We start from the raw sequence: 23,858 nt of genomic DNA on the forward strand, positions 1-23,858 counted from the left end.
CAGGTAGTGGATTACCTGTGTTTCCAGAAGCATCCCCATTTGCTCTGGCTGGTACTGTTTTCTGATAACTGCCTCTAGGTAGCAGACCTGCACATGTGATCTAAGCCCATACCAGTTTATAATTTCTATTACACCACATTTAGTGAAAGGTTCTTCTATAACACCTTTCTCACCATTACAGCATCCCAAACCAACCTTTGCTGTAATACATTTTGTGAGTGTTCTTACAGAAGTAAATTTACCTCAGAAAATATCATCGAAATTGTCTCCCTACCTTACAGGTTTGGGGATAATTGTGAGCTCTTCTAAGTTTCCCACATGCACACTGATGAAGTGCAGACGCAAATAAGTAAACACACCATTTTCTGAAGAAGGCATTCTATGATTCTGTAATAGTTCCAACACCGGTTTAACTGCAGTGACCCTAACAACTTCAGATATCTCTAACAGATGATGATGCTGTAGCCAAGGTCTTTTAAAATCATTATAGTCTTAATTGTAGTCCTATATAGCCCTATAAATGCAGCCCTAATTGCACTTGTCTTATAACAAAGCCTGCACATCTGAGGACATGGCAGCCACAACCTCATCACCTACGAAAATACAAGGGAAAAAAGGGACGTGTCTTGAAAATCACATCCCCAGATTTCTGAAGCACTCCACAAAAAAATTTGTCTCAGATCTAAAATGACTCAGTATCTTCATTAGCAGACTGGATTACAGAACAGAATATGCTTATTAAATTTGCAGGCAATGTTAAACTAGGAGAGACTGGGTTGGAAGTCAGAGCTTTGCAAATCTGTGAGAAGGATCTGAATAAAGCTGACAGCCTAAGTGCAAATTTCTCGGGTAATGCTAATTGCAAGTCAGAGAATGATAAAATGGTGCTAGAAAGCGCAGGGAAAGATCTAGTGGTTATGACAACTCACAAGCTAGCAATGAGTCAGTTATCATTCCAGTCCAAAAAGGAGCCCTCAACTGGTTGTATAAATAGAACCAACCCTGCTCTCTAAGGAATACGAAACGAGTTTTTATGGTGCTGCTAGCACTATAGCTGAGCACCGTGCAGAGTTTTGCATAGAATCCATCTGAAGATTCCAGGGAGAGATGAGCTGTGCTCTAGAAAACCTGGCCATTGAGGAAGAGCTGATTGAATGACACGTAAATTTAATCCAAAGCACAGCTCCACGCACGGGAGGTGAGAACCTAGCATGCTGGGGCATGCTGCCCTGTCTGGGGTCCACACCATGGCTGCAGGAGTCAGTAGCAACAGCCTAGGTGGAGGCACCACAACAGAGTGAAGGAAACTTATGAAGATGGGGAAGGGGTGGGTGTGTATTCACATGCGTGTAGAAACATGCAGCAGCAAGGGTTATTCCAGACTGAGGCAGGGACATACTGCTTTAGAGCAGGAATGGGAAATAAAACAATATCCCCAACTGTAAGCATATGCTGCCTACTTGTCACAAATGGTTTGAGGCTCCCTTGGAGCTAGGATAGGTAAGCACGCATCTCAAGGAATCTTTTATTTGCTATTATTCTCTTTCCCAGTACTACCCTGCAAGTTTAGTAGTGTGCATTCTGGCCCCCTTACGGATTGCTACAAAGGCCTCAAACTGCTAGCATGGATCTGAGCAGCATTTCAAAAGAAACAGTTCCCATTTTAATACATAGCAGCTTGTTATTATCTTTCATTTTTGTTCTAACAGTCAGATTTCATACTACATGATGGTGCTAACAAAAAAACCACTTTCTCCACAGATAAATTTAGGAGACACATACGCTTCATAAAAGCTCCAGAATGTCACTGGTGGCACTCAAGTGCTTTGTAATTTGACCCAAAAGAAAAAAAGAGGCAAGCCTAATCTAAACCAGCTATTGTTGTTATAATGGCCAATTCCTCATTTGTCCATTTAGGGCTACATTTTTTTCCTGGAAAACCCATTACAATTTTGTTCATTGTTCAAATACCTTCTGCTTTTTCCTTTTTAAACTGTAATAATAATACACTAGTGTTCCCTAATGGTGGTTTGTCTGTTGCTCGGACTTTTCACAAAATCCACATTAGCATCAGGAGTGCTGAGGTCCACATTATCCTCTACACAGACTGGAAAGCTTGCATACAGCAAGCATCCTTTTCCCCACTCTTTACCATGAATTCTGTGACCGGCAAACTCAACTTAGTAATTTTATGGTTATAAGGCCTTTCTTTCCTACTTACACTGAGCTTAAAAGGGCTTTTATGAATATATCACTTAAGGCTTATGGCAAATTGTCGCTTCTTTTTGTTCCGAGGGGTTTGGCTGAGCATTTCCCATACCCTTTTTTCCTTTCCGTAATTTCTGCATGAAGTCACTACGGACACCCCAACTTCTATACTATCCCCTTAAACAGATGAAATACGTTATCCTAAGCCTTTGCTTCTTCATGTTATGTTCTTCCATCTTTCTTTTGCAGCTGTGACTTCTGGTACAGTAACAGCTCATGGTTTACTGTTTTTAGCACCCACTGTGTTACCTGCAGCACACAATAGCAGCATTACATTTCTCTTCAATGAGATAGGGAAAAAAGACATACATACATTTATACATATTTATTGTATCTTTTTAAAAGTAGCATTTGCAGTTACTTTTAAGCATTCACCTCTTCTGCTTCAAATGTGCACTTACTGAGAAAAACATCTACTGGCTTCCAAGTCCAAGATTAATACCAAGAATAACACATGCCAGAATCAAGCTTCATTGCTTGTTGGCAGCTTCTGTCATGAAAATACTATACAGTAAGAAGAGCGTAGAAAAGGTCTGTGTTAATCACTCAGCAATAGGCTGGGGCTGGATTAGCTCGACCACACCATCTTCTCATGCTGAAGCACACCACCACTTTCCTGAAAACCGAAGCTCACACAGAAATTCTTCCTTCTGCATCCAGTAGGTAGACAGGGCAGTTGGTTTTTCTACAGCAGCTTCTTTATTTGACAAGATTTCCTCATCTACAGGAAAACACTTGCTGTAGACCTTTATATTTAGAAATGCCTTCTTTGCATGTAATAGCAAGAAAAGTACTTGACATCTGGCATGTAGTCAAGAGAACTGGGAACAAACCAAATTTCATCCTCGGATAAACATACGTAACTACTAGAGATTTCAGTCTAACCCACGCACAAAGTTTTACACATACTACTACAAATAGAAACAGAAGGTATCAGCAAAAGACTATTCTTACATTGTTTCAAATTAACTTGCAACTATACAATTTTAACTGTAATAGAAAAAGGGAAAGGAATATAACAGAACAGCTATGAAGAGAAATATTTTCCAAACCTTTATTTGTGCACATTCATCAGGTGAAAAAGATAACTTTTACAGCTTCTTTGGTGCCCAATATTCAGCATACAAAAATGTAAAAGACTATTCACAAATAAAACACAAGCTCAAACTAAAAAAAAAAAAAAAAAAAAAAGTTTTTAAGGTAGTGCACATCGTGACAGCTTTGCTTATGAATACACAGAAATTACTGCAAAAATAAATAGAATGTCTTTTTAAAAGCAGCAATTTCATATCTTGTAAACTTCCGTTTTTACAATACAGCACTGTTAAGAGTAAAATCCAAAACAACTGGAGTTTATACTGTGGCCACGAGCAAGTAAAAGAGTCTGTATTCTTCTGCTATGGTTGGTCCAGTTTTCCTTTTTGCTTTTAGTCCAATGTGCAGCAGTCTTTAAAGGTGCTTGGTTAGGGAACCTAACCATCAAGTGGTGAGTTATAAAACTTATTTCCTGCTTTCAAACACGAATGGGTAAATCTGTTCCACAGCACTGGCAACAGCCTTTACATTTGGCCCTGAGACATATTAAAAAAGAGAAGGCAGCAGGAAGAGAAAGATCAGGGAACCAGAAGTTAAAATAACAAAAGCATCTTGAAAATAACAGTATTTTTGGCTATCACAACTTTATACTGTAGACAGAAATAATTTCTCCCAACTTAAGAAGGTGTTCCTCTGATCACTTTCATTCACAAGAAAATTGAAATCTGGTCAATGGCTAGACTACAAATAAGTAATACTGCCATTTAATTTCATAACAACTTGGGTGCTTTTCAATTTACAGTCAGCCTACAGAAGAAGGCAGAAGCTGATTAGCAGAGGTAAAAAATAATTTTCTTCTGCTAATCTTCTAGGAATCTGTATTATTCAAAGCCTAACCATTTTTATCTCTTCTTTTAAAAACCTACCAACATAAGCTACTGCTAAATAATACTGAATTTAACCCAAGGATGTTTCAAGCAAGGTATTTGAAAATTGTGGACTATTGCTTTCTAGCCTGGATTTTGCTAAGAGCTCCACCACTGATCTCAGACAAAACCTGCAAGCCAGGGAATGCTTACTGTCTCAGGATGAAGCATATGAAAGTTAGCTAACATCATCTATGAGCATTTGGGCAAAGAAAAGGAAGAATGAAGTAGCAATGCTTTCTAAAGGCACTAGACCATTTTACACAATGAATAACTAAGACTGCAAATAAGCAAGCAGTAACATGCCAGAAGAAATTCATCCTGGACAGAAGTTTGGTGATGCAGATAAATGAAAACAGCAATTTCTCACGTACTTTCTTACTGTGAACTCAGGGATCTTTTACCTCACTTCAGACTATACTATGTATCCTACAGGTTTTCATGAATCTCCAGCTTGGAAACGTGTATTTATGAAAAGGATGTTAATGCTATATGCAGTGTAGTTTACAGCACTATGAAAACAAGGAAGAAAATTCAAATATTTAAACAAGTATCTGCATTCTCAAATCATATGTCACTTTTGGTTTTATAAAGACCAGACTACATACATTCAAGGCAATTTTTCAGCCTACCAACAATAACGCTTTCTCCACAAGTCCTCTGGCACTTCCACTCAAAACCAAACCAGATGCTAGCACTGGAGAACAAAATCCCTTCAATGTATTTTTTGACTCTCTTAAATGTCTTCCTTTTCTAATCCTACTGGGCCTAAAGTTAAATATTCCCAACAAGGTAAATAATCATTTTTGACATCAAAATACCTGTAACTGTGATACTGCCTGTGGAAAAAATCTGTAAAGTAGCTCTGAGAGTTTTTATTCTGTAACACACGGCAGGATGAAGTTCTGGTTCATAACTAGAAAACAAAATAAAAAGTAAAAAAGAGAGATCTAGAGCTGAAAAATAAAAGCTTAAGTAGTACGCCAAGACTATTGTTCTAAAAAATCCTACTGTACCTCGCATGAGGTCTGTTATTCTTCGTAAATTCTGGCAATCTGATCTCAAAGGGCATGTTGCACACTGCTAAAACATTCACAACTTTAAAATCTGTGAAAATTACCTTTTCAAAAGGGAAGAAAAAAAAACACATTAGAAATTCAGTTTTCAGTGAGACAGATGAATGGGTCGCAAAAAAAAGTTACAGGATTAGTAATTAGAATATATTTATGAGAATTCAAAATTAAAACCTTGTGATTGATGCATTTCTAATAGGGATATAAACCGTACTTAATGGACTCAAATCACTTACTTTATGTTTCAGCTAAGAATAAGTAAAAAGGTGAAAATTGTTTTGTTTCAAATCTCCAGTGCCGGTTTGGCAGGCTGTTTTTCTGCTGTTACTTTCTGAAATCCTGCTCAAACTATTGGCCTTCAGTTATTCTTTACCACTGCCATTTTAGATGACAACAAAACAGCCAGCAGACAATTCCTAAAGAAACAAACGCACTGCTGAGAAGTCACTGTTGGCAGTATCACTGAAAAAACTTTTGTTCATGTCCCGAGATTGCCTAAACTTAAAATGACTATTCCTTAGTCAAAACTTTTTAGCAGGGTGCTACCAATATAAAAGGTCAATTATTAATTTAATCTTCAAAATATATTCCACTTAAACTGCTTACTTTTTATTAAAACTTGGTGCATCCATCCTTGAAGCACACACAGTTCACCTCACTGATTTAATGTTCCAGTCAAACTTTTAGAGGCTGCGTCTAACATGTATATTCGTAACAGTAGTGTGTCTAACTTCTGCTTGGGTCTGATGCAGTGTTACCTGGATAGCCTGTCACAACTGCTTTTATGCACTACAATCAAAGGGAGCCTCTCAACGCCAAAGGACGGCCATTGTGTGTATTTGTCTGCCTGTAAACTGAAACTGCAGGTAAACATCACAACTGACTGCCAGGAAATTTTAGAATACTAACCTGTGTCATTTTAAGTCACTCATATTGCTTTTCTTCAACCTTTACTATGAAATGTAAGTGGTGTTTTTGACTGGTAATCTTAACACAAACCCGGGGAAAAAAAAAGAAAAGGGGTGGGGGGGTGGGGTGGGGTGTGTGTTCATGTCCTAAATGTTTTATTTGGCTTATTTCCTCCTGTGCAACCTCATAGTGCAGAAGTGCTTTTTTGGCCCCTCCTCTTTAATAAAAGAGGCTCAAACTTCCCCTTAACAAGATGGACATGTATCTGCTATTCCACCAGAAACAAGGTAAAATTATGTTTAAATGACAGTTAGGCTTATACCCTTTGTCATTCCTTCCAAATAAATATTTCAAGATATTGTAATGCTATCCAAGAAATATCTGTGGGTGGTTCGTTCATTAAACAAATTTTGTTGTTCATTAGCTAGTGAAGAAGCACTGCTGTGAGCTGCCAAACCAAACTCAAAACCACAAAATAAAACAGCTTCTCTTTAACCAGCATCTGGAAAATATATGCCAACACAAAAGGGGCATCTGAGTGAAAACATGCTCACTGCTAAATTATAATGCTCCCTCATTTTTGTTTCTTTCTAAAAAATGAACTACCAACATTGCGTGAGTCATGCAAGTCCTTTTTCATTAGATTTACCTGAAAACCTAGTTTCTGTAGACTACGAGCTAATCGTCTGGCACCAAATTTAGCTTCTTCTTCACTACAAAGGAGAAAGAAAAGAATCTAGCATTAACAGAAATAGAGTATATATTTGTGTGCACACATACCACAACAGCTATTCAGACTACAAAATGAACTATTATACCTTACGCTTACTCCACAATGCAGACATATCTTAAAAGTAATTCAGCTGTTAGGAGTTTAGCAAGCCTCAGATACATCTGAACTGAGAGTCTGCTTTCGCTTCTTTTCACTCCCTCAACACTGTATAATTCGATTAAATTTTGGTGGGGTTTCATAAAAGAATAAGAGATACCCCTCAAAGAAGGTCATCCTTTCCCAAGTTTCAAGTCCTGGCTAAAAACATAGCTTGAAGTTCTCAAATGAGATCTCTAGGGTCTTCTTCATAAAGTATTTTGCCTGCTGCTCTCGCAGAAGGCTGAAATGATGTTGCTTAAAATTCCGACTCAGTCTGAGGCAGACACTCACATAGAAAACTTCCTTCCAGATATGTATCTTGGCAAGGATCAACACAAGATCCACTGTAAGTGAATCTTAACAGTGTCAAGTACTGCCTCTTGCTGCCATCTTCATTACAACACTATTTTAAAATGCACAAGAACTTAAGCTAGAGAAAGAATCTTCATCAACTCACCTTGTGGCTCCTGTGCAAATAACTTTTCCTGAGGACCAAATTGTGGCCGTAATCCTAGGTTTTCTAAGCTTCATCAATACCTTCTAAAAAGAAAAAGAAAAAGTGGAAGATTTTGGAATTAGTGGTAGTTCAATTCACACTGGGAAAAAAAAATTACATCAACTGTTAGAGAAATCAACAGTTACACTAATAACACTTCCTTTATTTTTGATAGCCTTGAACTGTTCCTTCACCTCTTTCAGTAACTAAAAACAACCCTGCTCCTGAGAAGAGCAAAGTAAGTGTGGAATATCTCAGCCAGTCATTCAGTGTTCACAAAACAGATTAAATGAAAGTATTTTCTTCTGAATAAAAAGCTGAAACCCACAAGCATTGTGCTTTCTTTTCTTCCTTATTACAGTGACTCCCACATTGCTGACTCCTTATCCAGATATATCTTCCTGACAAAGACACCAAATTTTGGGAGACAATTTTGGAACCCTGAAGTGCAAAAGGGCTCATCACATACCTTGCACCAAGCATTCACCTCACTAGTTTCAGTCTTCTGAGCCAATATTTACCCACTCCCCTTTTAGTGTTTGATAGACTAAATGCCTATCAAGAAATAAAACTATGCTATCTGTATTCTAGCTATGCTATTCTATCCACCATACACAAGAACGTTTAGTTTAAGGAACATTCATAAAAAAAGATAACCGAGCTATGTTGAACCTCTTACCCCAACATCACGCTTGTATATCACATTTGCTCCCTCTAATGCGATCTTCCTCAAGTTTAAATGACATCTTGTTCTAAAAACACACACTACATTTGTGATTAAAATGTCCAGTGCAACATCACTGTCCGCATCCATTGGGGTGATTTACAACTCAGTTTTCCCACCAGCTCACCATGAAGATCACATCCTGAGAAACAAAAATGATAAAATTAGAACATATCAATAAAAAACTGCCTATAAATGCTATTGTACACACCTGTCCCATAAATGAGACAAGAAGCAGAAGTGACTAAAATGACTATACTCTGGTTCATTTAACTGTGTGTGGGGAGGCAGAGTGTCTGCATCCCGTATGCTAGAAAACAGAAGGTTACTTTGGAGGTTTGAAGCCATGTTGCCAGACTCAACAGAAATAAAGTGTGTATACATATTTATAATATATTTAAACTTGCCACTTAATTATATTACAACTTTCACCAACTATATTAGGATGCAGTAAAGATTACTGAGTTTTTTTCCATAGCTCCAGTGGATAATCTTTCCCCAGCTCATTTGAGGATGTCAATAGACACCTCAGGAAAATGTACTTCTCTTGACTGCTGAAGGTGGTAATTCTCAACAGCTTGACATTTGTGTTGGAATGGATAAGCCTGCTTAATAACTCTGAACTAACATAGCTTACACAAACTGCAGCCTGTAGACAGCCTGCTACTACAGCTTTCCTATCTTCATCCAGCACTCTTGGCCTACCTCTCCCAACATAACAGCATAATGGGAACTGTACAAGACATCCTGGTAGCAGCAACAGCATGGGCTGAGTCTCAGTAGCCTCTCAGCCCCTCCTGCACTGCCCACAGGAACCATGTAGAATGGAAGTACTCCATGTGCCGAGTAAAACTGAGTGTTTCCAGGGAAAAGCATGAGTAACTGTGAAGACACAGGATGGCCACCCAGTGCACACACAGGAAGCATCCAGTCTGCTGGTGCATGCTGAAAGTGACATTCATAACAAGTACTTCAACTGAGGGAGAAGCATCATAAACAGTGAGTTTGGCTACAGGCAGCCCAGCTCCAGACTGCCCAACACCTATTCTGCAAGTATGCCAAAGCCCAGATAGCAGACCTCTCAAATCCCAGGTGAAGTATTTGGGGGAAGGAGAGAGGAAAAGAACATTCGTATATAGTGAAAAGGACTTGTATCAAAATCCTGTAGCTCATTAAGGATTTTTTCTTTGTAGAAGAATGTAAAAATCTTAGTTTTACTCCAGGAGAAGTAGCTGAAGGTAGAGCATAGTCTAACAGAGAGAGACAATATTATCTTGATCCATTAATCTAAAATTTTGGTTGTGGTTTAAGCTCAGCCGGTAACTCAACCACACAGTCACTTGCTCACTCTCTTCTTTGTTCCCCTCTCTCTCCAGGCAGGATGGGGAGGAGAATCAAAAGAATGTAAACCCCACAGGCTGCAATAAGAACAGTCAAATAACTAAAGCATAATACGAAACTACTACTATTACTACTAATAATAATAATCAGGGAAATAACAAGAGGAGAGAATATAAAACTAAAAAGAGAAGGGAATAAAAAAAAAAACAACCCCACACACAAGTGATACACAACACAATTGCTTACCACGCGCTGACAGATACTCAGCCCGACCTGAGCAGCAATGTGGGCCTTCCAGGTGACTCCCCCAGTTTATATACTGGGCGTGACATGCTGTGGTAGGGAGCAGCCCTTTGGCTAGTCTGGGTCAGGTGTCCTGTCTCTGCTTCCTCCCAGTTTCTTGTGCCCCTCCTCACTGGCAGAGCATGAGAGACTGAGAAGTCCTTGATCAGGGTAAGCGCTACTTAGCAACAACTAAAACATCGGTGTGTTATCAGCATTGTTCTCAGACTAAAGCTGAAAAACAGCACTGCACCAGCTACTAAGAAGGAGAAAAATGACTGTTACAGCTGAACCCAGGACAACATAAGGAACCCACATCTCTCTGTGTTGCCCAGGCTACGCTGCAGTGGCTATTCACAGGCGCAATCCCGCTAATGACCAGCACAGGAGCTTTGACCTGCTCCATCTCTGACCTGGGCTGGTTCAGCCCAACCCAAAATGAACACAACAGAAAACAAAGAGGAAAAACAAAGAAAAAGAGTCAGATATACAAAATGCTTTACATGGTTATTGCCATGGATGAAGCAGGAGACTATGCATCAAGAACAATACATGTAACTGGGCATGTAAGTGAGCAGCTGTGTGGTACTTAGTTGCTGTCTGGGTTTAAACCACAACAATATCAGACTGTAATAATGCACTTATATCACTTCAAATGTTTTGGCCTTATGTTCTATATTAGAAATATTCAAGATACAAAATTAGCATTATTAACAGTACTTTCATCTGACTATCACTTCCCAAACACCATGCCATAGTCTCTAATCGAGAACTCATTCAAGGTACATCTTTGACTACAACTCACAGACAATACAGAAGTAATAAACTACAGGGTAGATGTGCATAATATACTGGGTCAACTGCTGCATTGGTGGCTGCTTCTACTGGGCAGCTTGCTCCCAGCTGAAAGAATTATTCTGTACTTGTCAGCTTTTCCAACAGAAGAAAAGGCAAGATGGGTGATACCAGGAAAGAAATGCAGAAACAGCAAGAGAAAAACAGAAAAAACAGGCTACGTGTGGGGGTGAGGTGGGGGGGGGGGGAAGCAGCCAAGAGAACAAACAGTAACTAATCAGTATTCCCAGATCCCTTTTTAAGAAAATGAAAAAAATTATATGAATCCTCAAAGTTAGAAATTACTTATTCCATCTGGTTTTGATGGACTACTACAGATTGGGTTAGTAATTTATGGCACCAGATCCAAAGATAGCACATGTGCAGATTTCAAATGACACACAGGCAGGGCAAGCACAGAGCAAGGAGCCAGAATCCATGGCATCTTCAGAGAGGCATTTGGATTCACACTGGCTTTAATCCTGGTTCTTGCCAAGTTCACTTACTGGAACCCAGGAATGACTGCCATGTAAGAAAACAAGATAACTCCAGTCAGCAGAGTCTCCCAATTACCAGCAAGTTTCTATTGGCACCCTCTATCTCTACATTCTGAAAGAATACCATCATCATGCATAACATCCTTGAAAGGCTGATAACCTCTAAGCAAGCCATAATACTGTATGATAATGCCCCCATAAAAATCTGATGGCTTGTCTTAAACAGGGGGAGAAAAGTCACATGTTCGATTAGAACAAAGGAAAAAAATGGTTGAAAGAGAGGTAAATTACAATTTAAAAGGAAAAGACCTATCATTAAAGGGGGATCTATAGGAGAAAAGAACATTAAGATGCTGTGGAGCTGTCAGTAAGAATGTTTTCAGCATTATGGTGTAGCTTGTTTAGACATCCAATCCACTTGCATAGATTTTAAAGGGGAGAAAAATTACACATTAATGCGCTCCCATTTTCATTAGCCACGTTCTGAAAGTTCAAGACAACAGGTATTTATAGAGGAGCTTTTTAATTTGAAATTCAATTTGAGCTATAGCTAATATTCTAGACATGTTTTATGACATTCAGTTAAAAGGAATACAATTTGCTACAGAAGCAGTACCTGAACAAAATGTAAAAATACTGAAAACTGCCTTTATTCTCCTTTAACAGTACTTGATCTACAGAAGTATTCCTTTGTTAAGCTTTTCCCTCAAATATTGAGCTATTCAAATATTAATTACCAGGTTTTCCTCATTTGCATTAAGGAAACTCTTATTTGCTCTTGCCCCTGTTCTTTAAGAATCTGAAACTGTGTCAACAATTTTGAATACATCCATTCTCATTTAGTATACAATGTTAACCTCTTCCGTGTTTGAGAAATATCAGGTAAACCAAAATGATACTTCTGTCCAAGCAGTGAATGAGCATAACCCACTACAACCTCTGCCTTAAGCATTCATTTTAATGTCTCACATTGTACAGACAACAAAGAAAAGATTCTAGAGAAGAGGCAGCCTGCTGCCTTTCTTCGGGAAGTCTCACAGAAATCCAGATTCATAGGAGCCATGTGAACTGAAAAAAGCTAAATGTTTTCTGAAAATAGTAATACATGCACTATATAACTTCTGAAGAACATGTTTATAAAAAAGTTGTAACACTGTTACCTTAAAAAAAGGAAGTTACTCTTTATACCTATCTGCAGCAGCATGGATAGGTGGAACACAGGAGTCCTAAACAATATTCTGACCCTCCTCTTCCCCAGTTTTCTCATCTTCCCTGCTACTGATATACACTACTGTATCTCTGCTGTGTAACCCTGACCCATCACGTTATTTCCCAAAACCTGCATTTCTGTCTCTTATCTGCAAAATGGGGAAAACAATACTTTCATGCTTTTACAAATACATTTTGAGATCAAGCAACATATCAGCCTGTTACTATTCCATACTCAGGCAGTTACACTTGCAGAGTAGAGTGCAGAAGAAGAAACCAAACATCTGGTTCTTTCCTGTTCTGGATTTGCAAAAACCTAAGTTGATTTTATTGAGCTTAGGTTTTTTTGATTAATTTTGCCCAAAGGTTCACTCATCTGAACCTTAGACTTCTGGCAGCTTAAATCTCATTTCTAAAATTATGTTTTGTCATTTAATGCTCATTTAATAATAGCCTTGAAAACAACATCATTTACTTCTCTGTATGTACAGAATTTGTCTTAAATTACATACTTCACCGAGATTTCTCCAGCACAAGAAACTAGTCAACTTTGATTTTTTCTCTTGCTTCAGAGTAACACAATGGACCCCAACAGAGAAAAAAAAAAAAGCTTTAATATGTCTCTGCATAAGTTTTTATTATTGGACATTTAAAAAGACTGTTCTTTCTTTTTAACATAGACTTTGGGGATACATCTCGAATATTACCCTAATGAAAAAAAATAAAATGAGGAAGGGAAAAAAAATAAAAATGTAGATGGGTAAATCATGAACACACACACACACATACATACAAAAAAAAAACAAAACACCAACAAAAGGTGTCAAGGATACTTGACAGTGTAAAGTAACATATTCTACACAGAAACTACAGAAACTTCCCAGAATAATAAACAGGAGGAGGAATGAACACTCAAGTTCTTAAACAAAGCATTACCCATACATCCCCTGTAAGGACCATGGCCATACTATTTTAGATATTATATAAACACACATGAAGACAAACACCCTGCACCAAAATCTTGCAATCTAGAGAAAGCCAGTGCTGCCTTCAAAATGTTCCAAACCAACCCAACCACATCATCATCATCAAAGAGAGAGGAAAGGCACTTGGGATGGAGTATGTAAACAAAGTATTATTTTAAGCTCTTGGCTACCTTTGATCCAAGAACTCTTGAGCCATGAAGGTAGATGGGGGGTAACTAACAATGGTTACTTTAGTGTCAGAATGGTTTAATAAACACCTTTTCTACTAGCAGCCTGAGTATAAGCAACTTCTATTGGTTATTTTTAACTGCTCCAAAGCAGTTCAGCAACTGACCAATCCCACAAACAGTTCCAACAGTCCAGCTGAAAAGATACCTATCACCACTGTGCCAGTAGGCATTCATCAAACTAATGCTTGAAAACATTTTTAAGGAACTTCCATATGAAGTTTCCGTATCAGAACAGCGAACACACAAAAAGCCCATCAGGAATGAGGACAGTCAATTACATCATTCCACTGAAGATGCATTTTTGTATTCAGTCCCTCAGGAAACAGGTCTGTATCAAAAGCTCAAGGTGACAGACCTCTGAAATCTGCTTGAATTCCTAGATTTGATAGAGTCACGGTGGCAGATGAACCAAGAACAACACAGATACTACTATCTGTACAGAAAATACTCTGGTCCAAACAACTCTCTTATAGGCACTTAGCTAGTGGGGCACGCTTTTACTTTTCTGTTGTCTCTAATGGCAAGTTAAATTCTCTCTGAAGCAAAAGGCCATCCTGAAGCTAATGTTCTCACTTTTCAGGATTTGCAGTCATGATTATTTCCTACAGAATAAAACAAATATATTTTGGAGAGGAAGAAAATTTCCAAATACGCATAAACCCAGCATTAAAGTAGGGATTTATCCAATTAGACCAATGCATAGAATGATGACACCAGCTATGATATAAGCATGTAGGGCTCAAATGCCCAATCCCACCGCAAAAATTCTCTTGGCTAAGCCTACTTGCATCCACGTGGATCTGGGGTCTTGCAACACAAACCCCGTTGCAGGAATAAAGCCAAACAGTTCACAGAACAAGACTAGGAAGTGTGTTCATAACATTCATAACAGGCCATTTTCCTCAAATCTGTCTCATCAAAAAGGTCCGCTCATATTCAAAGCAAGATCCGCTCGACTCCAATTTTGTGTCACCTTTCCCTTATCACATTCAATAATAGTCGAATGGCAAGCATTAAGAGCGTTCCATAAGATCGGTATGACACATTGAAAATTGTCATGATCATGATGAAAGTTTGAACCGAGAGGATAAATGGCCACCCCAATCTGATAAGACATTGTAAGAAAAATAAAAATCCATTTTGCCGCTACAAAGTATTTTAACAGAACAGGTAAGCCTCTCATCCCCCTCCCAGCCCAACATTTACCGTCCGCACATCCAGACTAAGAAAACAGACGTATGCTTCCAATTCACATTGCTGGGCACCTCACTGCAAGCCCTGCATGTACCAGCGTCATGACTCAGGCTAACAATTATTTTTCTCTCCTCCAACCCCAACCGAGAACTTCTCCGGCCAGAGCAGCGGAAACAAAGCGGCGGCAGCAAGCGGCCTAGCCACGCCGCTCTCGGCAGCCTAGCAGCGCCGGGCGATTCCTCTGCGCTTCGCTACCCGGAGCAGCGCCGGCCGCGGGGCCGTTACAAAGCCCCCAGGGCCTGGCACGCTGCTTCGGGAACTCGGGCACAGGGCAGCTGGTGACCTCCGGAGAAACCTCGTCGGTTGCAGGGGAACGGGCCGTTTTCCCTGGAGGACGTTTTAACTCCTTCCCCTCCCCGACGCGGCGTCCGCCCGCCTCAGGGGGGAACCATGGTACCGCGGCGGGAGGAGCCGCCAGGGCCGGGCGGCGAAGCGTGGAACGGGGGAGGCCCACGCTGCCCCCTTCACCTCAGCCGGGAGTAAGAGAGGCCGCATCCCCTTCCCCGGGCAGGGGCGGCCAGGCCCGCCGACCCGCGGCCCCTCGAGGCGGTGGCTAGGAGGGGCCCGTCGGCGTGCGGCAGTCTTTACCGTGCGGGCGGGCGGTTGGCGGTCGGGCCGGGGAGGAGTGTGGTGCCGGCTGCTGCTAGGCGCCCCGCCGCTGGCGCCCGGCGGCGTTCCGGGTCCTGGGCCGACTCCTCACGACAATAAACATCCCCCAGCGCCGCGGGCATAGACGCGGCGACGGCTAGAGCGGCCGCCGGAAGTCACGGCGGCGGGAGGGGAGAAAGGGGGCCGCGCTAGTAGCGCACTTCCGCTTTCGTCTGCCGCCCCCTGAGCTCCTGGGGGGCAGTGGCGCCGCCTGGGGCGGTGTAGGTGGTGGGGCGGTGTAGGTGGTGGGGCGGAGGGTGGCCCCGGCGTGCCTCTCTGCGGCCTGCTCGGGAAGTCAGTGCCACGGGGCCCGTTCTCGCTTGCCGGGGTGATGGTGCTGCCTCACGCCCCAAGCCCGGCGCAGCGAGGCCGCCCTCGATAGGGCGCTGCGGAGGCCGCGCAGCGGGCGAGGAGTTTCCGGTTGTGAACCTCGCTGTGGGCCGCCCTGGGGAGCCCCTGCCCACACGGCTGTTGCCAGTGAGTCCGTGGTACGCGGCTGCTGGCCCACTGATAGTGCTTGGTCACAGCCACATTGTCTGAGGTAGCATCTTTGCCAGCAAACAGGCGGGAGATCAGATCCATTTGGCAGATTGGATGGTGTGAACGCTCATGGCGCATAGCTTGCGTTGCTGGGAGGGTACTTGCTCACAGACCTCTTCAGCTTCCTACACATACCTCGATCGCTGGCTTGCCTTTCCATGTGTGCTTGCTTACCAAACTAAGTGGTCAGTGCTGGGTCTGGCACAGCAGTCCTTAAGATTCACAGCAACAGCATGTTGCTGCTGTTGCTACTACAGCAGTATTCTGGTCACTGACTCTTATCTTAAAAATGCTTTAAAGATATTTTTTTATTTATTTGAAGCAATCTCGTTTGGTACTGAAGGGATAGTCCACACCAGTAAACTGTGGGACCTTGGTGTGTGAGCAGACTACTGACCCCAAGTGAAACAGAGATAGGAAACATACAGAACGGTTTGCCCAGAGAAGCTGTACCTGCCGCATCCCTGGCAGTGTTCAAGGCCAGGCTGGATGGGGCTTGGAGCAATCAGGTGTAATGGCAGGTGTCCCTGCCCATGGCAGGGGGTTGGAGCTTTTCTTTAAAGTCCCTTCCAAACAAACCAGTTTGTGATTCTATGAGCAGGTGACTGTGTGTGGCACACTGAGGAGGGCTGAAATGGGGCAGTAGGACACAGTGGTTGTGTTTGGAATGGTACTGGTTCTCTGTGCAGGACAGTCCTCCAAATTTGGCACTGTCCCACCTATGCTGTCTGTAGGGAGCAGAGCCTGTGCTGAACTGCCTTTCCACTACTCTTGTATTTTCTCTTGGAAGATCCATTTGTTGTGCTTCACTTGGGAAATAAAGTTGGGTTGACTTTAGGATTATGAAGACGCATCAATTTTTAGTGAAAAGTATATATTTGTATATTTATATGTATGTAGTGCAGAGTATTCATTGTATTGAAAATTTTCTGAAATCAAGGTTCTGTAATTACGTACTTCTGTGCGTGAAGTGATAGCAGAATAGCTTTCATTAGAGGAAACAATATGAAATAGAAATATGGAAGTCTTCAGAGTTAGGATGTTTTCCTCTCCCAGATTCAGTTTAATCCTTGAAATTACTAGGTTCACTTGTCAAAAATGTGTTTCAGATTTTCCAAATCGGCTCCAAGTGTACCAGTGACAGTGTTGCTTGTTAATGCCGCTTGTTAATGCTTTCCCGTTAGGAGGAGGGACCAGTGCGCGGCAGCGCTGCCACCCCGCGGCCTGTTACGGGAACGGATCCGCCACCTTCAGGTGGAGATAGTCAAAAGATGCGAGCCGCTAGAGACGGGGATTCTGAGTTTAGAGCAACTGTTACCGCAGTTCTGCAACTTTGCACGGGATCTCCAGCATTTCTATGGAGTGCCTTAAGGCTGTTTTAATTCTTTACGGGCTTCAGCCTAAAAGCTCTGAGTCATTATAATTAACACTGTCATTGTGGGATAGATCGTTGCAGTGTCTTCTTCTCCCTGACAGTTCTTTCAAGGTTCTGTATAGCTGTGTCACTACAGATTCTGATTTGGTTTTGGTTTTGTTTTTTTTTGGGGGGGTGGGGGGGGTGGGTTTTTTTGTTTTGCTTTTTTTTTCTGAATAGCTGATTGCATAGGCAAGTTATGAAGAAAAGCTTTATAAACTCTGATTTTGCTTGAATTCTAAGCTTCTATTTTTTTTTAGCACACTTATAAAGGTCTGCATGAATTGAACACAAAATGCCTTCTAGCGAATACACATCTATTTTCTGTCTCCACATGCTTGCCATTTCAGGATATAACTTTTTTCTAGCAGGTGTTCCACAGGAATGTGCAGTCATCACTGGACATTAAGAATCATGGTGGGCTTTTTTACTGATGTAGGGATGAACCCATACATACAGTTTCAAAGTTTTGGCTGCTTTTCAGCCTGAGCTTTTTCCTGTTTAGACTAGGACATGTACTGAAGATTGCATCTTTAAATATATATTTAGAAAACGTGCACATGCATGCAAGTCATTGTGATCACATTAACATGGAATGCAAATAAGGTGATTGAGCACCTGCCTCATTTGACATGTAAGAATATCAGCTGTGCCTGCAATTTTATTCTACACTTATGTATTTGCAAAACTGACTATCCTGTCCTTATGTTGTCCCCCTCCTGGTCTCCGTTCCTCCGTACAACCCTAATGTACCCCCATGGCTTCCTTCAGTAGTATGACCAAGATGCTAAGGATTTCCCATGTGCAGGAACTCTGTCTTCATCTTCCTCTTGCTATTCCTTGTTTTAACTTACCAGATGCTGTACTGACATCAAACAAGGAAGGCACAAAGACCATTTCTGACACTGCCACTTCCTTATTATGTGATTTCATTTTCCTGTGCCTCTGGTTCTCAATCCTTTGTTTAGGAAATGAAGAGGAGATGGAGATTTGGGAGGGCAGTTTCCTGTGCTGGACATTCTGCAGTATGGAATTGTGTGCTGCTTGGGACCATCAGAATACTAGCAAAGTAAAAATAAGGATCACTGAACTTTAGGACACTGCACATATTTTTGTTCTGTAATTACATCAGTGAGAGTGAGCAAAGATGCAATTTCATTATGTTGTTATTCAGCTGTAACTGCAGGTTTCTGTAAAAAAAAATAAAAATCACGCATGAAACTAAAGCAAATGCTTGGTTATCTGAATTTTTCTATTTTTACAGGATTAATTTTTTCAATCAGATAACACCCAGTGTAAGGTAGGCTATGGGAAAGTGTAAGGGGGAGAGAAAAAAGCTGGATGGCCCCTTGAAGCAGACCATGGGGAAGGCTAGGAGAGAGTTTAATACAGCTGCATTTTAAATCCTGCAGGCTCTGTGCAGAAGACTATATTGAAGTATTTGTGTTTGGCAAGGAGGTACCCCAGAGCAACCTGTATCTCACACGTTCCATAGAAGTGACACCGGGGAATGGTCGTCAGCTGTGCACATATGATACTGCAGGCTAATTACAAGACATCTCCCAAGCTGGCAGCCAGCAGCAAATGAGCTTAAACCTTTGGCAGGAGATCAGTCAGGGAGGGAATCCTTTGCTGTAGGGCTTAGTTTATCAGCTGAAAGTGTAAACTCAACTGTGCCTTCTCACACTTCTCTGATGATGTGCAGCACGGTAACTCATGCTAGCACCGTTAAAACTGTTACCTCCCTGCCACAAATGGTACTTAAGCCAGCTCCATGATACTCAGACATTCTGTATAATTTTATATATTATTTTATATATTTTTGTATAAAAATTAAAATAGTTATCATATAGTAAATATGCCATATTTTATATAGTGTAGATATATTATGTAGTGCTTGTATGTATATATTGTGTAATGCATATAGTAAGATATATTATTTAATATAATACAAGCATATGAAGAAAATGGCAGCAAAGTACCCCAGAATAAAGTCAAATGATCAGGATGAGGCATTTTTTTAGTAAAATTTACAATAATTTAACACGTCTGTAGTTTCGGCCCCTGCAGCTGAATGGTATTTACAGACTATGTGTGCTGAGCTTTGTTGGCAGTAATTGAGAGCCACAGCCAGACCCTGGCCACAGCACTGGCTGTTGGAGCCAGAGAATGGTCCATAGATTGTTTTATCAACACTAGCAAGTACAGATATAGATAGAGATGTACAGCCTGAGAGGATCCTTCCCTAAACCCTTCTCATTCCTATCTCTGTACTGCATCAAAGAGCATAGATCCCTGATGATCTCACCATACCTAGGAAATGAGTTTGTAAGTTTGTAAACCAGAAGAGCCGGTGTCCTAAGCCCATACCAAGCTCATGTGTGAACCTTCAGCCAGTCACTTACCAGCTCTGTACCTCTTTTTCTTCCCATCAGAATGACAGCAACCTCCTATGGGAAAACATTTGGCCACGAGGTGATTGCAAATGTGCCAGGGTAACTGCCATTTTCTGTTTAATTTGTGCATTGACTTAGAGGTGCCAGCTGTATGAAGTCTTACATACATCAGAGCAAAACAACATGTTACTGCTGAGGAAGAACTGTTCCCATTCTGGTCAGCTCGGCCATCAAAAAGCATCACAGGATGCCGAAGCAAGAGGCCACGCTAACACTTGGTTTGCTTGTTGCAGTCAGTGGTCTTTACCTCGTCCCTGACGGGGGAGGGACGTGCTGCTGCAGCAGTCTGGGAAGCCATCCAGCAGAACAGTTATCTGTGAGTGCATCCCTGGGAATGCTCGCTGCCTGTGCCTGCTCCTCCTCCCCTGCTGCTGCTGTGCAGGATTTCGCAGATGTTCCTCCCAGAGGAGGCAGCTGCAGCTCTCAACCTCCCAGTTTCCAACTCTGCCGTGGCCTGGCTCTACCAATCTCTGATGGAGCTGCTGATAGTTGCTTCCTTCCCCGGTGGGTCCCTTCACAAGCACTAAGCAGTAGTAGTCAGAGGAAGAGGAGTTATTCTATGCCTTTTCCCCCCTTGTCTCCAGGCTGTGTAGCTGCACCCTTCCCTTTTTTCCTTAGTGTGTGTGATCCCCGTTTCTTAAAGAGCATGTAAACAAGAGAGAAGACTTGTGTGTGTAGATAATCCATATTTACAGTTGGATATGGTCTTCTAGTTTACACAGCAGCCTGAGATGTAAATAAGGGCTGTTTTTTTTTTTCTTACTTAAGGAAAACAGGCTCTAAGAATTTAAAGTGAAGAAAGGATTTGCATTGATTTTTATTCTCCTATTTTTGTTACGATCTTTTATTTTTTGCCTTACAAGAATGTTTTGATCTTTCCACTCCCCATGCAAGGATGGTGTAGCTGTGTGCACGCATGCGCACTGGCTTGAAAACACATCTCATCTGTTTACGAGTTTCGGTTAAGGGCAAAACCCTAAGGCAAGAAAATGCGTCATCTCAGAACTGTTGTGACCCTAGGGTATGTCCGTGCCGTGTCTGGGAAATGCAATGACTGCATGCCTAGGCCTACTCAAAGTTGTTTTTATACAGCTAGCTCAGATAGATACACCAGCATCTGAAGTGAACTGAAGAAAAATCAGTTACTTGAAGAACTTTGCTGAGTTTGGAATCTGCCAGCAGCAGTCCTACCAAATGTAACACTTTTTTTCCCCATCCACCCTGGAGCATAAGTTTTAGATCAGACCTATGACAATTCAAACCAGCTTCTCTGCAGAGGGAACCACACAGATTTTCTCTCTTAATTTTTGACATGAGCTTGGAATTTTGATGTTGGAGTCACTTAAAGAATAAGCTATTAGCGTATGTTCTTGTGCACCTTGCAGCTCGGGAGCTTGACCTTCCCTGTGGCCTCAGGGTTGCAGAAATTCACCAAGCCATAACACACCAGTAGCTTTACTGGTGCACTATTATTACTGGTTGTGCCACTTCCCATCCATAAAGCACGCTGGGCTAAGGAGCACGAAGCAGTGTGCAGCAAAATAGCGAGCACAAAGTTATATTTACCCTGTGGGCCTGCATTTGGCAGCACAGCCTTAATACGGGAATAGTCAGTGCAACATGGACCAGCAGTGAACATGGGACAATTTGAATTGCTGCCTGTTGGGAGAGCCTCTGTATGGAGGTTTTTCTAGGTGTGTACATACATGGAAATTACAAAATGCTCTTCTGTTTGCTGCCACAAATTTCAGTTTCATTGAAACTGAATTTCATTTCAAGGTCATTGAAATTTCTTTTGAAAAACTGTCCTTTTAGGGAGACCATGAGGGAAAATCTACAGTCAGATATCCAGACAGAAATTAGAAATATCATGCAGTTTTATTAGATTATACCCTCCATTTGTACAACTGATGTATCTGAGGGTTTTTTTCATTTTCACACATCTTATTTCCTGCAATTAGCTAAGGTCTTTTGCTTTGTTTTTTTTTTTTATTTTTTTTTGTGTTTTGTTTTTCTTTACTACATATAATAATGAACAGCAGTGACAATGGGGTGCCAGGAAAGATTACCTTTTGAAAAACATATGTGGTTCATTTTCCAGAGAAGCATGTTTTTCTGGGCAAACACGACTGTGGGGTTACCTGTACAAATGCTTCAAACAAACCTGTGCTTGTGATCTGGTAATTATATCCAGAATTCAAACCAGCTTCCCTGCAGAGGGAACCACACAGATTTTCTCTCTCTTAATTTTTGACATGAGCTGAGAATGTTGATGTTGGAGGCACTTAAAGAATAAGCTATTAGTGTATGTTCTTGTGCACCTTGCAGCTTGGGAGCTTGACCTTCCCTGTGGCCTCACTGCCTCAGGCAGCACCCAGGACAGGAAGGCATTGTGCAGGTGTCTGCAAAGTGACATTTTTGCTCTGCTAATACTTCAGGCTGGCAGATTTCCATCCCAGTGAAAGGATAAGATAAGCCTAAAATCTTCTGTAAGGGATGGAAAAATGCTTGCTCCTAAAGACCTTATGGACTGTGAAAACTTCTAAGCAATACAAGAGGAGCACCAAACCCAGGAGCCCAAACACTGAGTGTAGCTCTGCAAATAAAGTGTTTTTCCTGTCTCTAGCTGACCTGAAAAGTGGTTGAGAAGTAGCTGGGTGGAACTGGGTTTCCTTCCAGAAAAAGAAAAAAAAAAATTAAAATCAGATGGGACTGAGCTATTTTTACAGAGTTCTTATCTTAAAAACACAGGTCCATAAGCAGGTTTTCTATGAACTTGTGAACTGGCACTGAAGCAGCGTTTGAAGCTTCATTTACAGCTGGCACCCTGCTCTGTATGCTCTGGTGTCTGATAAGGGCTGAGTTCATGTTGAAACCTTCCCTTTAGTTGCAGAATTTAAAGATTTTTTTTTATTATTATTTTCTCTACTCAGCTCACCAAAAAAAAAAAAAAAAAAAAGGGTCGATTTAGTTATCTTTGAGACCTTTGTCAAGTTCAGTTGAAATCAGGCAATGAATTCAAACATTATTAGGAGGGAATGTATACAGACACTCATGCAGCTGCATCTACATTCACGTAGATGCAGAAAGATAAGTCAGTTTTGTTTCCACATGAATAAGGAATAGAGGTATATTTTGGTAAATACTGAAATGCATCACTTTGTACAGAAAAGCAAGAAAACAAACAACATATTTTTTTAAAATAATTGATATTTAAACTGTTTTCCCTTAGCACATTTCCTTTAAAATCATCATTTGCTTCAGGCAGACTAAACACACATTTTCTGTTTGCAAATATTTTTCTCTAAAATTGCACTTAGCAGCAGGAATGAATGATTTCACTCATTGTTCTCCTGAGATACGTGGCAGGGCTCTTGATTCATCTAAGAAACTTGGCCATTGAAGCCAACTGCCGATACCATCAGTGCTGCGCCTGTACACAAGAAGTCAGTGGACCAAGAGTTCCCAGCCACACAAACACCTCTGGAAAATACATTGGTTGTTTTCAAAATGGAGATAAAGCCACTGATCGTTTTATCGCCAGACTAAAGCCATTATATTTACCTTTCTGTGTACTGCTGGTTGCTTTTGTTTATTGCTTGTTGCTTTTTGCCTTTTTATTTGTTGCTGAGCCATTGCTCAGAAGCAAGGACTGAGGAAAGTGGAGGATGCTTGAGGAATAGTTTAGTCCCCAAGAAGCTTGCAAGCTAGACTGCTAGATAAAGTGAAGAGTGGCACAAGGAATAATGGTGTCTACAGCCTCCTCTTACAGATCCGCTTACATGGCAGCTTTTGGCATGCGGTTGCAGCTGTGTTCCTCACATTTCGTGGGGGACTATTGCATTTCTTCCTTCTCTTTCTCCAT

The 23,858-nt window shown here is 41.2% G+C and overlaps 1 protein-coding gene across 2 annotated transcripts; it reads right to left on the minus strand.

Moving 5' to 3' along the window:
- Positions 1–2,578: 2,578 nt before the first annotated feature.
- On the minus strand, positions 2,579–15,738 carry TBPL1 (TATA-box binding protein like 1). Of its 2 annotated transcripts, none has more exons than XM_057408078.1 (7): positions 15,524–15,738; positions 8,258–8,444; positions 7,540–7,622; positions 6,861–6,924; positions 5,246–5,349; positions 5,051–5,145; positions 2,579–3,839 (listed from the first exon to the last, which is right to left on the minus strand). In XM_057408078.1, exons 2-7 carry the CDS (start codon positions 8,390–8,392, stop codon positions 3,769–3,771), a joined length of 552 nt encoding a protein of 183 aa, XP_057264061.1. In that variant the 5' UTR covers positions 8,393–8,444; positions 15,524–15,738; the 3' UTR covers positions 2,579–3,768. The 2 variants fall into 2 exon arrangements, with proteins under 2 accessions (XP_057264061.1, XP_057264054.1); XM_057408071.1 differs by lacking the exon at positions 15,524–15,738 and adding an exon at positions 14,970–15,215.
- Between the last annotated feature and the right edge of the window lie 8,120 nt (positions 15,739–23,858).

The sequence above is a fragment of the Pezoporus wallicus genome, unplaced genomic scaffold, assembly GCF_028554395.1.
Source record: "Pezoporus wallicus isolate ANWC-B61680 ecotype Strahan unplaced genomic scaffold, APGP_CSIRO_Pwel_v1 contig_3817, whole genome shotgun sequence".
NCBI lineage: Eukaryota > Metazoa > Chordata > Aves > Psittaciformes > Psittacidae > Pezoporus > Pezoporus wallicus.